General features: G+C 40.8%; 1 protein-coding gene across 1 annotated transcript in view; it reads right to left on the bottom strand.

Annotated features, from left to right (window-relative positions):
* LOC126246633 (palmitoyltransferase ZDHHC8) overlaps nucleotides 1–14,312 on the bottom strand; it is a 293,717-nt gene that overhangs the window by 170,417 nt on the left and 108,988 nt on the right. The window contains exon 4 of the mRNA XM_049948415.1: nucleotides 11,816–11,988. Coding sequence (XP_049804372.1) covers nucleotides 11,816–11,988 — 173 coding nt within the window. The remainder of the gene's footprint in view (nucleotides 1–11,815; nucleotides 11,989–14,312) is intronic.

Below are 14,312 nucleotides of genomic sequence, written 5' to 3'. Positions count from 1 at the left end.
GAAAGGCGTGAAGGGTCTGGGGAGGCAGATTACGCCTCCTGGGCCCCTGCTGCTACTGAGTCACCACCTGTACGACAGCCATCCATTGCGTCCGAGGGACTGGCGAGATCCAGGTCCTCAGCGGACGCCAGAATCTCCACCTCATCTTCTGACGCAGAGAGAGAAGGTTGCGGTGGGACAGGTGCCACCGCAATGTCAGTATGCTTGGGAGCCTTTTTCTTGGTCTGCTTTGCGCGCTGTGCCTTAGGTTGTTCTGGCTGGGAGGGCCGCACCGGGTCAGTCTCAGGGACTGAAGACGACCGTGACGCCCTACGACCAGCGACCGGTGGTTGTTTCAGATACTTGCGGGTGTCTGCTATGCCGCTGGTTGGAACTTGGCGAAGGGAGGTCCCCAAGGGACCCCTTCCTTGCGAGAGTAGCCAAAGAAGTCTTACACTTCTCCGGCTGGGAAGGGGGAACTGATGTCCCCGATTGTTGGGGGGGGGGGGGGGGGTGTTGCTCCTGAAGTAGATGGAGCAGGAGCAATAGGTTGTGAAGTGCCCCCCCACAAGCAAGGGGGCTGGTGGATGCCGACCGATCGTAGAGCCGAGTCGTGATGATGGAAGAACCGTCGTTGCAGCAGCGATGTAGGTTGACGTCATTGCCACAGGATGGAGCCGCTCGTATTTCCGTCTAGCCTCGGGGTAGGTCAGGCGGTCCAGGATCTTATATTCCATTATCTTCCTTTCTTTCTGGAATATCCTACAGTCCGGCGAGCAGGGGGAATGGTGTTCTCCGCAGTTAACACAGATAGGAGGCGGGGCACATGGATTATCAGGATGTGAAGGATGTCCACAATCCCGACACGTGATGCTGGAAGTACAGCGAGATGACATGTGCCCGAACTTCCAGCATTTAAAACACCGCATCGGAGGAGGGATATATGGCTTCACATCACAATGGTAAACCATCACCTTAACCTTTTCGGGTAAGACATCACCCTCAAAGGCCAAGATGAAGGCACCGGTAGCTACCCGATTATCCCTCGGACCCCGATGGACGCACCGGACGAAGTGAACACCTCGTCGTTCGAGGTTGGCACGTAATTCATCGTCGGACTGCAGAAGAAGATCCCTGTGGAATATAATACCCTGGACCATGTTGAGACTCTTATGCGGCGTGATGCTACCTGAAACATCCCCCAACTTGTCACAATTGAGCAACATCCGGGACTGGGCAGAGGATGCCGTTTTGATGAGCACAGAACCAGAGCGCATCTTGGACAAGCCCTCCACCTCCCCGAACTTGTCCTCTAAATGCTCCACAAAAAACTGGGGCTTGGTTGACAAACGATTCCCCATCAACTCGCGTACACACAAGGAACCGGGGTGAATATTCTCCACTGCCTTCTTTTGCCATACGCTCCTCCCATGGAGTGGCCAGGGAGGGAAATGATCGTGGTTCATATTTCCTGCCGTTGAGGTTAGACCTTGATCGTTTAGAGACTGTTGGTGGAGGCCCACCAGCGAGAGATGATGTACCACGGTTCATTGCGGGTCATCCGCCCTGATGCCACCTACTCCGACCAAGGGCCCTCCCCACGGGCGCCGGCCAGCCGCAGCAATAGCCACCTGGCAGGATGGCCATTGCTGGGAGTCCTGATGCCCCAGAGAGATGGGCATCTACTCCTTGGCATACATGGGGAGTTAACGGCGCAGGCATCAGTAGAGCGATCCCTGTGTTGTCAGGGGGCTACAACCAACAGTGTACATGGCGGCCCCACCACAACGGACTGGCTACCGTGCTGGATCTTAGGTGCAATGAAGTCCAAGGTCGTCGTCGTAGTTAAAAGCAACACTGCAGAGTGCAGCGTGGTAATCGTACCCATGAGATGGAAAACGAGCGGGACACCAGTGCAACGACGAAAAAGCCGGCTAAAGGTCTCAATGCAAGACGGATACAGTGCACCATGTAAGGCGCCCTTCCCCAATTGGCTCACTCTTCGGAATAATTTGGAAAGATGGAGGTCAAACCCGAGAGGGGACCATCACATAAGGCCGAAACATTTGAGACTCCTTTTAGTCGCCTCTTACGACAGGCAGGAATACCGCGGGCCTATTCTAACCCCCGAACCCGCAGGGGACACTTTTCAGGTGAACTTGTAAAAAATCTTTTGGCCTACTTGTACAACTAAAAAACAATAGTTACGTTTTTTTTTTTTTTTTTTTTTTTTTTGACCAGATTTGTCAATATCAGTGTCATCACCTGATGAAGTTTCAGCAGTAACAAAATTTTACATTTCATTGACAAAGGTTTTATTCACATTTGATTTGGCATAGTGTTTAGATTTTCCTTTTCTTACCAGTTTGGGACTCTGCTAGTCCTTTAGGTGATATATTAAGTACAAATGCATTGCTCTCATGGCAAGTCTTCTAGCCCCCACCAGAGATCCGGCAACTAATGAAGCCTGTGAAAGACGATGTAGGCCTCAGAACACCTGAATATATGAATACATGAAATACTGTATGGGTGGCGGCAGTTTTATGTCGGTCAGACTGTCCGCGCTACTGAACAGTGTCACACATAACATGAAAAGTGTTTTCACCTGCGCTATCCCTAAAAATCAGCTGTAGCAGAGCATGCACTGGAAAATGGACACCAAATTGCATTTGATGACACTGCTATTTTTAAACAGACCAAAGGCTTCTCGGATAACATAATACATGAAGCAATAGAGATCAAACTATCAGACAACATCCTCAATAAAGCCAGTGGACTGCAGCTGAGTATGGCCTGGGATACTGCAACTGGAGAGTTGAACCAGGTGCAGTGGTCGTGTCACCAAAAACTGCCACATATGGCATGGGACTATGCACCAGTGTCATCAGTGATGGCGGCATGGCTATATAAGCACAGTAGTGGCACTCCACCCACAGTCAACCACGTAACAATTGCAGAGCTCTCTGGAGAAAGCTCGTGGGCAGATAACCACTTGCCATGGCTTGAGAAACCTGAGAATATTTTATTGATGTATTAAGCATTTGAAAAACCACTGAAGTTGTATGGTAGTCTGGGTCTTTGTCCAGGATGATTACCTCCGATCCAGAAGACTCTTCCTCTTCCACATTTTCATCACTGATTGGCTCTATTTTTTCAATTTGAGTACATCTTTCCTGCATTCATCACAAATCATGGTGTCATTAAGTATTTATGGAAATAACTGTGGCATTCACACTGACACAGCTCAATGCTGTACTCTTACAGCACTGCACTTTTTACTAGATTCCATATTGATACAAAAAATGGCTCTGAGCACTATGGGACTCAACTGCTGTGGTCATCCGTCCCCTAGAACTTAGAACTACTTAAACCTAACTAACCTAAAGACATCACACACATCCATGCCCGAGGCAGGATTCGAACCTGTGACCGCTGCAGTCACACAGTTCCGGACCGAAGCGTCTAGAACTGCTCGGCCACTGGGGCCGGCCATATTGATACAGTCATTACTTAAAACATTCCTTCAATTTAGTTTTACTTGTAAATGAACTATTAAAAAATACCAAGTTCCACTAAAATATATTAGATAACTAATTGTTCAATGTTCCTAACAGCAGGAAAGTAATATATGCACACAGCAGAAAACACCAAGGACATGAGAGACAAGATTGTATACATAATACTCTCAATAGATATCACATTTCAAATATAGTATCTTATGATCCCACAATTCACCATAAAAAATTTGCTCATTAAAATTAAGTTACTACAATTTTTTAAATAATTAACTCCTGCTTTGTGCTATTGGCCAAATGAGCAATCAAAACAGTTATAAGCATGTAACAGGGGGGAGGGAAAAGGGACACAGCAAAATGTATCACACACAGGCAGCAAGCAAAGTTGGACAGAATGTAGGAAGGAAGTTTACATTTAATGTCCTGTTAATTACAAGGGCATCTGAGTAACAACAATGGAAGGTGGTTTGACATGGATCACAAAAATTTAAATAGGAAAGAATGAAGAGGCAATTGGCTGCTGTTTTTTTTTTTTTTTTTTTTTCAAGCAACAATCTCAGCATTTGCCTTACATAAATTAGGGAAGTCACAGAAAACCTACACTGGAAAACTGAATCCTTGCCCTCTCAAATGTGAGCCCCTATCTTACCAGTGTGCTGCCATGTGTGGTGCAGCAGAAGAAATTTGCAGTCAACAAAAGCTGATAAAAAGGGCTAAGCAAAGAGAAAGTAAAACACAGGGAGCATAAAAGTGAGTGTTACTGATAAAATAGACACACACTGAATAAAATTCCATAAATACTGGAAGCACATCATGTAGAAGTGCCCTGCCAGTTAGCAAATTACTGGTAAACCAATGAATGTACTAATGGCTGTGAGATTATCTGCTAAAAATGTATTAGCACTATTAGGGGCCATTAGAAACTCTTTAATAGTACCTAAAGACTGCCGTCTGGGCCTGAAAATTACCTAAGAAACCAAACAGTTTACAGCAGAAAATACAGTAAACTGATCCCACTGCGCGAATTTTAAATTGTCATCCAAGTTTTAAACTTCACTCCATTCTTCACACCTATCAACACTAAATCATAACATTAACTTGTCACTGCAACCATCAATAATGTTTGGTCAGCAAACCAAATTACCCACATTCATGTCCTAAGAATGATTAAGTGTGATAAACTGACCTATTTCTTCATAAAATCAGAAAAAATGTCACCAGAGATCTTCAAACACTATGACAGAAATGCAGTAGATGAAAATTCCAATAGCCCACACATCCTCCACAAGGAATCATACATTACTACACAAAAACCACAGAGTCAAATATTATGGCAAGATAGTGCAAATGGTTTTTCTTTCAATGGATTAAACTTTACAATTTGGCTACAAGTATTGCATAGGGGAACTGATCAGTATAATTTTACTTCACTGAAGTATTTGTCAACTGCATAAAACAGAATATAAATATGTGTTAATAAGTGAATTAAACATTTTATTTCATTATTAACACCCCCCCCCCTCCACACACACACACACACACACACACACACACACACACACACACACACACCACCATCACCACCAGACATGTTACAGTGTGTGGAAAGCGTACTTCAGGTGGTGGTGGTGGTGGTGGTGGTGGTACTACTACTACTACTACTACTACTACTACTACCACCACCACCACCACCACCACCACCCACCCTATTTTCCTATTCTATTTGCTAATGGCACACTGGAAGAACGACAGACACTAAGCCTCAGTATGACGTTCTATTTCTCTTATCTAAATGATTAATGGAAAATCTCATATAAAGATGTGAAACAAATACTAACAAAGAGATAGAGATGTGAAACAAATACTAACAAAGAGATAGAGATGTGAAACAAATACTAACAAAGAGAGAGAGATGTGAAACAAATACTAACAAAGAGAGAGAGATGTAAAACAAATACTAACAAAGAGATAGAGATGTGAAACAAATACTAACAAAGAGAGAGAGATGTGAAACAAATACTAACAAAGAGATAGAGGGGCTGGCCAGTACTTACCTCAGCTCAGTACAGCCGATAGATACACAAAACAGAACAGAAAATTTTTATCCTAGCTTTCGGAACTTTGTTCCTTCGTCAGGGAGGAGATACGAAAAAAAAAGGGAAAGAAGGGAAAGTTGATTCAGTTACTCATAACCCAGGTTATGAAGCAACAGGGGGAAAGGTAAACAGGGAGGGTAGGCACTCTATCTCTTTATTTCTCTTCTCTGCCACTCATGATCATTCCATAGTATAAATGTGAGAGAAAATAGTATGTTGCTGGATACTTCTTAGTTAAATGTGTTCTAGAACGTCAACAGTAAACCCTTCACAACACACAATTTATCTCAAACTCTGCTTTGCCTACTATTACTTTAACAGTTTTACTTTATAGCACTCCAGACACACACACACACACACACACACACACACACACACTCTCTCTCCTGAATATTTTACTATTATTACCACTTTGCACTGACTGACCACTGCGAGTGTAATGTAATAACAATGGATCTTTCCAGTTATTTATGTGTGATACATTAATTTTATTTCTGTAGACAGCCAACTTCCAGCCCATAAATCAAGCATCACCCTCTGCACATGTCACTCCACATCAGTGATACCTTCAACTTCATCAATAAACAGCTACACTGAACGTTTGATGTCATCCACAAGGTCATTTACATATATTGTGATCAGTAATGGCTTTGTAATTCTCCCTCAAGATATGCATGAAGTTGAATTTACATCCGAATATTCTGCACCTTGACCTCCTAAATAATTACCCAGAGAAAACTCTGGCCTCCAAATTTTATGCAACCCTGCACGAACATCCCGATTATAAATTGCCATTGCCACTAGTTAGCACCAGCATCCAGATTATAATCTTTGTAGCTCCTCTCGCTGTCACTAGTTGGCATTTTTTGCGGTTTCACGTTTTGTTACAGTTTACTGCTACTGGCTAGTGCTTGTGAAGTTGTTGCAACATAACCAAGTTGTTTTGTAGCATTTTGCTGTGGCTGTTGCAGTATTATGTCTGCCTGTAGTCTTCTAAAATGAATAGTGATTATTTCAGCGAGGAAGAGCAGTAGGAAGATATTCCTGCTTCGCAATCTGGTGATGTCTTTCTTGAACTTTCATCAAGTGAGGAAGACACCGATATAAATTGGTATCAGGTGAGAGTGCGGCATGTTGTGGATCAAAATACTGATTGCAGTCCACCAAGATTTCTGTTTGCTGATAATCCCCACAGTACGATTCCTTTTGCTCATAGTGAACTCCAAATATTTGTTAACTTTTTTGACAGAGACTTGACTGAAATGATACATGTGGAAATAGCTAAACATATCAGCCAATGTGTTTCAACAATCTAATGTAATGTTTTGTAGCTACTGTGTCAAGATCTTTGAATTTTCCTTGCTCTAACCATTTTGCAAAGTGTTGTTCAGAAACCTGAATTGCATATGTTTTGGATGTAGCAGGCAAGAATATCAACTCCATTTTTCTATGATGTAATAACTTACAAGAGGTTTTGCCAACTCAAATAGTACCTTCATTTTTCTGATAAAGTGTATGGTGCTATAAATTACCCAAATCCTAAGCTGAACAAATCTGGCCACTTTAACAGCACTATGAAAAAAATTCCAACTTCTGATGTTCCTCAATGAGACATTATGGTGGACGAAAGTCTATTTTTGTACAAGGGACAACTGGGTTGGGTACAGTATATCCCAATGAAAAGGGTGAGATTTGGGATAAAATTCTACATGCTTTGTGAATCTTCTAGTGGATACATGTGGTCCCTGATTATTTATATGGGGGAAAGAGACAGAGCTGGATGCAGACTTTATTGATTTTTCCAATGTCATCACAAGTTGTTTTGGCACTTTTAATACCACTCCTGAAGGAAGGTTAGTCTACTGACAGCTTTTAAACTTGCCCACAGTAAACAGATCTCCTAATTTTGAAGTCCACCAATAGTTATGTAACAGTAAAAAAGGACCCCAAAAGAGATGCCACAATCCCTTTGAAATAAAAAATAGCACAGGAGCAAAATTGCAGTTGAAAGATGAGGAAAAGTTCTAGCACTGCATTAGAAATACAAGACGACATGGTATTTCTTTCAACTGTCCACACTATGGATATGGTGAGACTAAAAAAGCCAAAGCTTGTGACTGACTACAAAGACACAATGAGAGGAACTTAGGTTGAACCTATCAGAAAAAATAATTGATAAATACAAAGGCAGTGTCATTTCTCCTAAGTCAAGCTGACCAAGATGAATGCCCCACCCTCTTCAGTTGACACAAAGACATTTCCCAGAAGTCATTAAACTGGCAGAGAAGAAGAGCAATCTGCCACATGAATGCACAGTTTGCTACAAGGAACAGGATCCACGTGGGAAACATATTCAGAGAGAAACACAATACCACTGCCCCAGGTGATAGGACCCCTTGTGCACCACACCATGCTTCAGAATCTAACACAAAAACATATTTATAACACCACTCTAGTGTGATTTTTATATGTATATGTTATCTACCTTTTAATTTGTATGTTCAAATATAAAATTTTCATATTATTGTAACAAAGATTAGCAATGAGCCACAGTTATCTTGGGATAATGCCTTTTACCCACTTCAACCTACAATATCTCCTTATATTTTAAAGCTAAACATGGGAATGAGTTGCCAAAGCAATACATTTTCGAAAACGTGTAAAACTACAAGAAAGAAAACAGATAAGGTTTTGAAAGTCTTGAGACAGGAATAAGTACATTAGCAGATTAAGAATAATATGCTGAGTTATCCCTTAAAGTCAACACACATTATATATTCTATAACCTTGTATTTTGTTCACTATTCACTTGAAGTACACAACTGTGTCAATTGTTACTCAGAACTCGAGGAACAAAGAATTATTCTGGGCACCATTCTATGTTCTTGTTCTCGTGGATAAATAGAGCAAGCAGACTTTCACAAGACTGATGTCTGCAAAACCAATTTTTATTCCTCCAAGAGAATTTTATTCTCAGAATAAGTCTTAAAGGTATGAAAAAATGTATCATAATTCTAAAAACAATTACAAGAGGGTGATACAGGACAACATTCAACAATAATTTTCACACTACAGCAGAGTATGCACTGATTTGATAGTTCCTGGCAGATTAAAAACAGTGTGCCGAAATGGGACTTGAACTTGGGACCTGTGCATTTTGCAGGCAAGTACCGTAACAACTTAACTGTCCAAGCAGGACTCACAACCCACGATCTCAGCTTTACTTCTGCCAGTTCAGTAACCCCTACCTTTCAAATCTCAAAGAAGTTATCCTGCATACATTGTGGGACTAGCACTCCTGGAAGAAAGTACACTGCCGAGACCTAACTTAGCCCCAGATCAGGATGAATTTTCACTCTGTAGCATAGTATGCGCCAATTTCAAACTTTCTGGCAAATTAAAACTATGCACCAAGCTGGGAACTCTGCTGCAGAGTAATAATTATTCTGAAATGTGTTCCTTTTTAATGCTAGCCACAGTGACTTCTTGACAAATGAAAGCAAATGAATGGAAAATATATATAACAGAATACACATAATGTATTTGCTAGGGATGGGAATTTGTCTTGCTGAAAAGTCTCTACAAAAATCTCAATTCTTGAGAATCTCACAAAGTGTTTAACTGAGTTGCACTGCCCTGTTTGAGAATTTAAATAAATGTTCTGTGTAGCAACTACTAGACAGCAGCCATCAGGTTGAGCTTTTTATCAACTTGATGCAGCTGTCACAGTCACATACAGAGTACAGATATTTCAAATGCAGTTATCAGCACAGTAATCCACGCACAGCATTTGCACATATCAATACATAGCTTCAAACAGGAGAATTCACAGCTGATAGATTAAAGTTTGTTCTACATTAATATGGGAACTTCAGTTTATTTACACAAAGGAATAACACAGAACTAAAATCAGTAATCAGAAATGAGCATTTTGTTGCTTTTAACTGACTGAAGTTGTATTTGCTCTTCCATTGTTTTCGCCTCTAATCTGCCTTTGTTCTGAACGTCTATTCATAACAAACAAAATTTAAAAAAGTGCAAAGAGGAATAGAACATATTTTCCTTTATGGTCTGCAAGATCAAACAAGTTAATTGTTATAAAAACATAAGTTTCCTGAGTTCCTAATAGAAAGCACTATATTCTTTCTATATTTAAAGTACATGCTTATTACACTTTTATTTGGCTAAGGACAGTTGTTACTCACCATACAGCAGAGATGCTGAGTCGCAGATAGGCATGGAGGGGTAACAGGGTGGGGTGGGGGACAGTAAAGTGCTGCTTGTGGAAGCATACAGGGACGAGGTGGGAGAGAGTGGGGCAGCTAGGTGCAGTCGGGAGGGGACAGCAGCAGAAAAGGAGAAAAGTAGAAAGACTGTGTGCGCGTTGGTGGATTAGAGGGCTGTGTAGTACTGAATGGAGAGGGGAAGGGGAAAGGTGGGGTAAAGGGCAATGACTAACAAACTGCTTCACAGCCAGTGCCATCTGGATCCTTCCCACTGACATCAGGATATAATGTAGGTAGAGTTCCTCCCTGCACAGTTCAGAAAAGCTGATCATGGTGGGAAGGATGCAGTTCTAAGTTCTAGGGGACTGATGACCTCAGAAGTTAAGTCCCATAGTGCTCAGAGCCATTTGTACCATTTTGAAATGCTGACAATACAACTTCCCCAGCTCAGTCACACTGATCTGTGTGTTTCTTTAACTCTTTTTCACCTCTGATCAACCATAAAATAATTTTTCCCAAAAACTATCTGGATAGTTGAAAGGACACTTACAATAAGACAACTCATAAAAATGTGAAATGTCTCATATCTTTGACGCACAATTCTTTCAACGTACAGCTACCAGCAATATCGTCAAAATTCACACAGTTAGGAGAAAATGAATATTATAATATCTTTAGGAGACAGTATATAAACAATACGACCACTGCTATAACCCACAGCATAAAACTGTGTCCATTAAAAGGTTTTTCTGAAAATTACAAGAAACAGGTTAGCTCAGCAAGAAAAATATTTCATATAAACACACCTTAAAGTTAATTTATAGCCTTTTTAATTGCCAAAGATGAAGTATATACACTCAATCAGCACAAGACCCCACACTTTGCAGAGTACAGAATGTAAGATAGATGAATTCAACAACGTAGGAAAAGCTAGACTGCTCCTTACCATAAAGATAACACATTAAATTGCAGACAGACACAATTAGAAGACACTTACATGTAAGCTTTCGGCCACAACCTTTATCAGAAGAACAGAAACACAAAACATTCACTCACGCAAACAAGCGTATCTAATACACACATTACCACCGACTCCGGTAGCTTGAGCCAAAATGTAGGAGTCTGTGGTCATGTGTTCATGAGGTGTGCTTGTTTGTGTGAATGAATGATGTGTGTGTGTGTGTGTGTGTGTGTGTGTGTGTGTGTGTGTGTGTGTGTGTGTGTGTGTGTCTGTGTGTGTGTGTGTTTTTCCGACGAAGGCTGTGGCCGAAAACTTGCGTGTAAGTGTCTTAACTGTGCCTGCCTGCAACTTAGCATGTTATCTTTATTATACATAGCAATTATCTTTTTTTACATTATTGATATTCCTACCTGGAGTTTCCATTGTTTGACAGATGAATTCAATTTTTTTTTCCCTCCCAAAGCAACTTTTCTGCACTGTCCACTCTTTCCAAAAACTGCACTAATTCCTTCATTAAGACTAGTAAATTACCATTTTCAACTTAGCTACTGACTCAAAATTTTCATATTTTCACACCATCTGAAATTAAACAGGTACTAAAAAGTTGATGTTTTAGTGTTTTGATTGTGCACGTCTCTCACAAAGTGTTGTATACCTCGGAAAAAAAAGTGTGCTGTGTCCCATGTCTATAGCGTATTACATAACCTCTGTAGGAAACAGTACAACTTATTCACAACACCGCTGATAAAGTGAAAAGGACAATAACTGAAGTTGGAATCACTAAAAGTTGCTGTGACTTTTTACAATGACTGTGTATTTAGAAATGAAGTATGTAATGTTCATGACATAGTCCCTATGAACCAAATTAACCTTATTTAATCAGCAACCAAGAAAATCCCAAATTTCAGAATTAAAGGAACCAATAAGACAAAATGTTATCTTAATTTAATTCAAATCTTAGCAATATTACGAATGGTTTCTCCAAAGCAACAGAACTATGAAACCAGCAGATACATTAAATATTAAAAAAAAGGATACGATATAACAGTGTGAACTTCAGTTAGCTTCTCCTTGTTTTTCAAAACGTATATTAAACACAAAGCAAATATACTTGTCATATGCATGCTGAGAGATATAAGAAACATAAAGAAGAAACGATAGTTTCTTCTTCCAATGCAATTGTTCACCCATGGGCAGTGATGATCAAAGGTCTGAAAAGTAAGTAGTTTTCAATTATTGCTGTGTCATAAACTGAAAAACATACAGACACAAATCAAATGTTATGGAATGAAAAATTTTTGTTACGCTACTGTAAATATTATGTACTAATACAAGAACTTTTAATGTTTATGTTTATTATACAGCATGATCAATCCTTAACACAACCGCCTGGCAGGCATTCCCCCCTACTGCAGCATGTCAGGGGAATACTTCCCACTACACTACGCATTATACTTACTTCCCTCTGCACTACATATTAAGCTTACTTCCCATTCGAGTAAGCAGGAAGGAGGAGAGGTGGAGCCCAGAGGTGGTGGTGCAAAGGGTAATTGGGAGGAAGGGGCAGCTGGAGGGGGGGGGGGGGGGGGGGGGGTAAGCAGTCTCTCTGTCAAGAGGTAGTTCATCCTGAGTTAGAGGCACATAAACTAAAAATTTGTCCAAATCAAGAAAAATCGAGGCATCGAAAGCAATATTAATACCAGAGCTGAGAACTTAAGTGTTACTCAAATACATGGGTCAGGCCAATATGTACGACAGAGCAGATGAACAATCTGCCAGGACTCATCTGCACCCAGAGAAACACCACCCACATCTGATACTTCGTCAACCTGATTAAGGGTGAAGATAGTTACACAGTAAGGAATGCCTTCCAGCCGGGAGATTCATTACAGTATATATGAGGAGGCTGAAAATGCAGTAGATATCAGTTGGGTCGACATTTATAAAGTAATGTGAGAGACATAATCAGGTCAGTAAGAGAGTGGGGGCCAGGTGAGTGTTCTGTCTCTGCCGTATGTTTTCAAACCCTGCTTTATGATAGGCAAAGAGAGGAATAGCACAAACTACTACTACTAAAATGGAAAATAGGGAGTTGCAGAAAGAAGGAGCGAATCTCATCTGAAAGCAACTGAAACAATGAAAAAGGCATGCCAAGGAAGCTGGCCTAGCATGTACGGTCTTCAGACTTAGCACACAGTGAGAGCTGCCCTGACCTCAACCAACTTGCCAATCATTTAAAACATTATATCCATGAATAAAAACCACTTTCAAGGAGAAAACAGAGGACCAGTTCGAAATCAGTGGGTCACCAGCCAATATCAGAGGCAAATAATTCAGAAGACCCTGCTTAGCATGAAGAGCCACGAAGACAAGGCATTCCACCAGGATGTCTAACTACTGTTTATAAGGCTCCATAAGCTCAATGTAGGGATGGCCCATTACAAAAGCAAAACTATGTGTTAATCTGTTATGACCAATGCAGAGATGAAGTAAGATGGTGGATTCTTCCTCAGAGGAACCAAAGAAAGAGCACTATTCAGCAGTAGGTCTGATCAACAGTGCTATGTGTAGTCTGGAGACTATTCTTTGAGTTACTACAAAGTGAAACATGATCAAGTGCACTCTGTTTAGTAAAATGTAGATCTCTTAAAGGCTATCAGCTCCACACACAAAAACACTACATGTACCCAGCAACAAATGCTCCTGACCAACGGGAGATGGAAAAGCATACCTCATCCTAGCCAAGGTCAAACTGTCAGTGTAAGTGATGGTAGCATCTTGTTAATCCTGAAGAACTGAGAGGAACAGAAGCTGGAAGGTCATGGGACATGTAACTTTAGGGCCTTGCGACCCATCAGTCCAAATTCAACGTCTGGGTAAAACACCCAGAGGGATGAGGTGGAGAATGTCGGAAAACATGGTGAGCACATTATATGGAATCTAAGCTCATTAGTATAAGGGTGGGGGGAGGGGGGCAGGGGGGGAGGAGAGAGATGCAGTCATGACACAGCAGTATGTTGAGAGTGCAGGCACAACATAGGTCATGTGGTGTGGGGAACAACATGTGACACAAAATTAAACAATCTTTGCTTACATAAGGAAAGGTGAAAATCGCCTTAACAATAATTAATATGATAATGTAAGTTTCAGTGAGTTTTTCTGTTATCTACACCTATTTCTGCCACAAGTTGCAATAATTGAAATAAATCCAGGGTCACAACCCAGTGATACTACAGAAGTGTACATTGTGAAGATAAATGTTTTAGAGTTTAACTTCATATATTCACCACCAGTACTGAGAGTAACTGGTCTTTATCAAGTTTACTGTCTCATAGGGGCATAAATCCTTCAATAGAATTCAAACACCGAAGCAAAGGAAAGTAATTAATTATTTAATTAATTAATTTATTTATTTATTTATTTATTTTTACAGCATTTAGATACCAGTTAGCTCACTTGGTTTGATTAGTGGCATTGAATGAAACTTTAAAAATAATACTAAAAAGGAAAACACTTCCTAATGTTTTGGAGAATT

The sequence above is a fragment of the Schistocerca nitens genome, chromosome 1 (assembly GCF_023898315.1).
Source record: "Schistocerca nitens isolate TAMUIC-IGC-003100 chromosome 1, iqSchNite1.1, whole genome shotgun sequence".
NCBI lineage: Eukaryota > Metazoa > Arthropoda > Insecta > Orthoptera > Acrididae > Schistocerca > Schistocerca nitens.
Note: the sequence above shows the minus strand (reverse complement) of the source record. Positions and strands in the feature narration are given on the sequence as shown.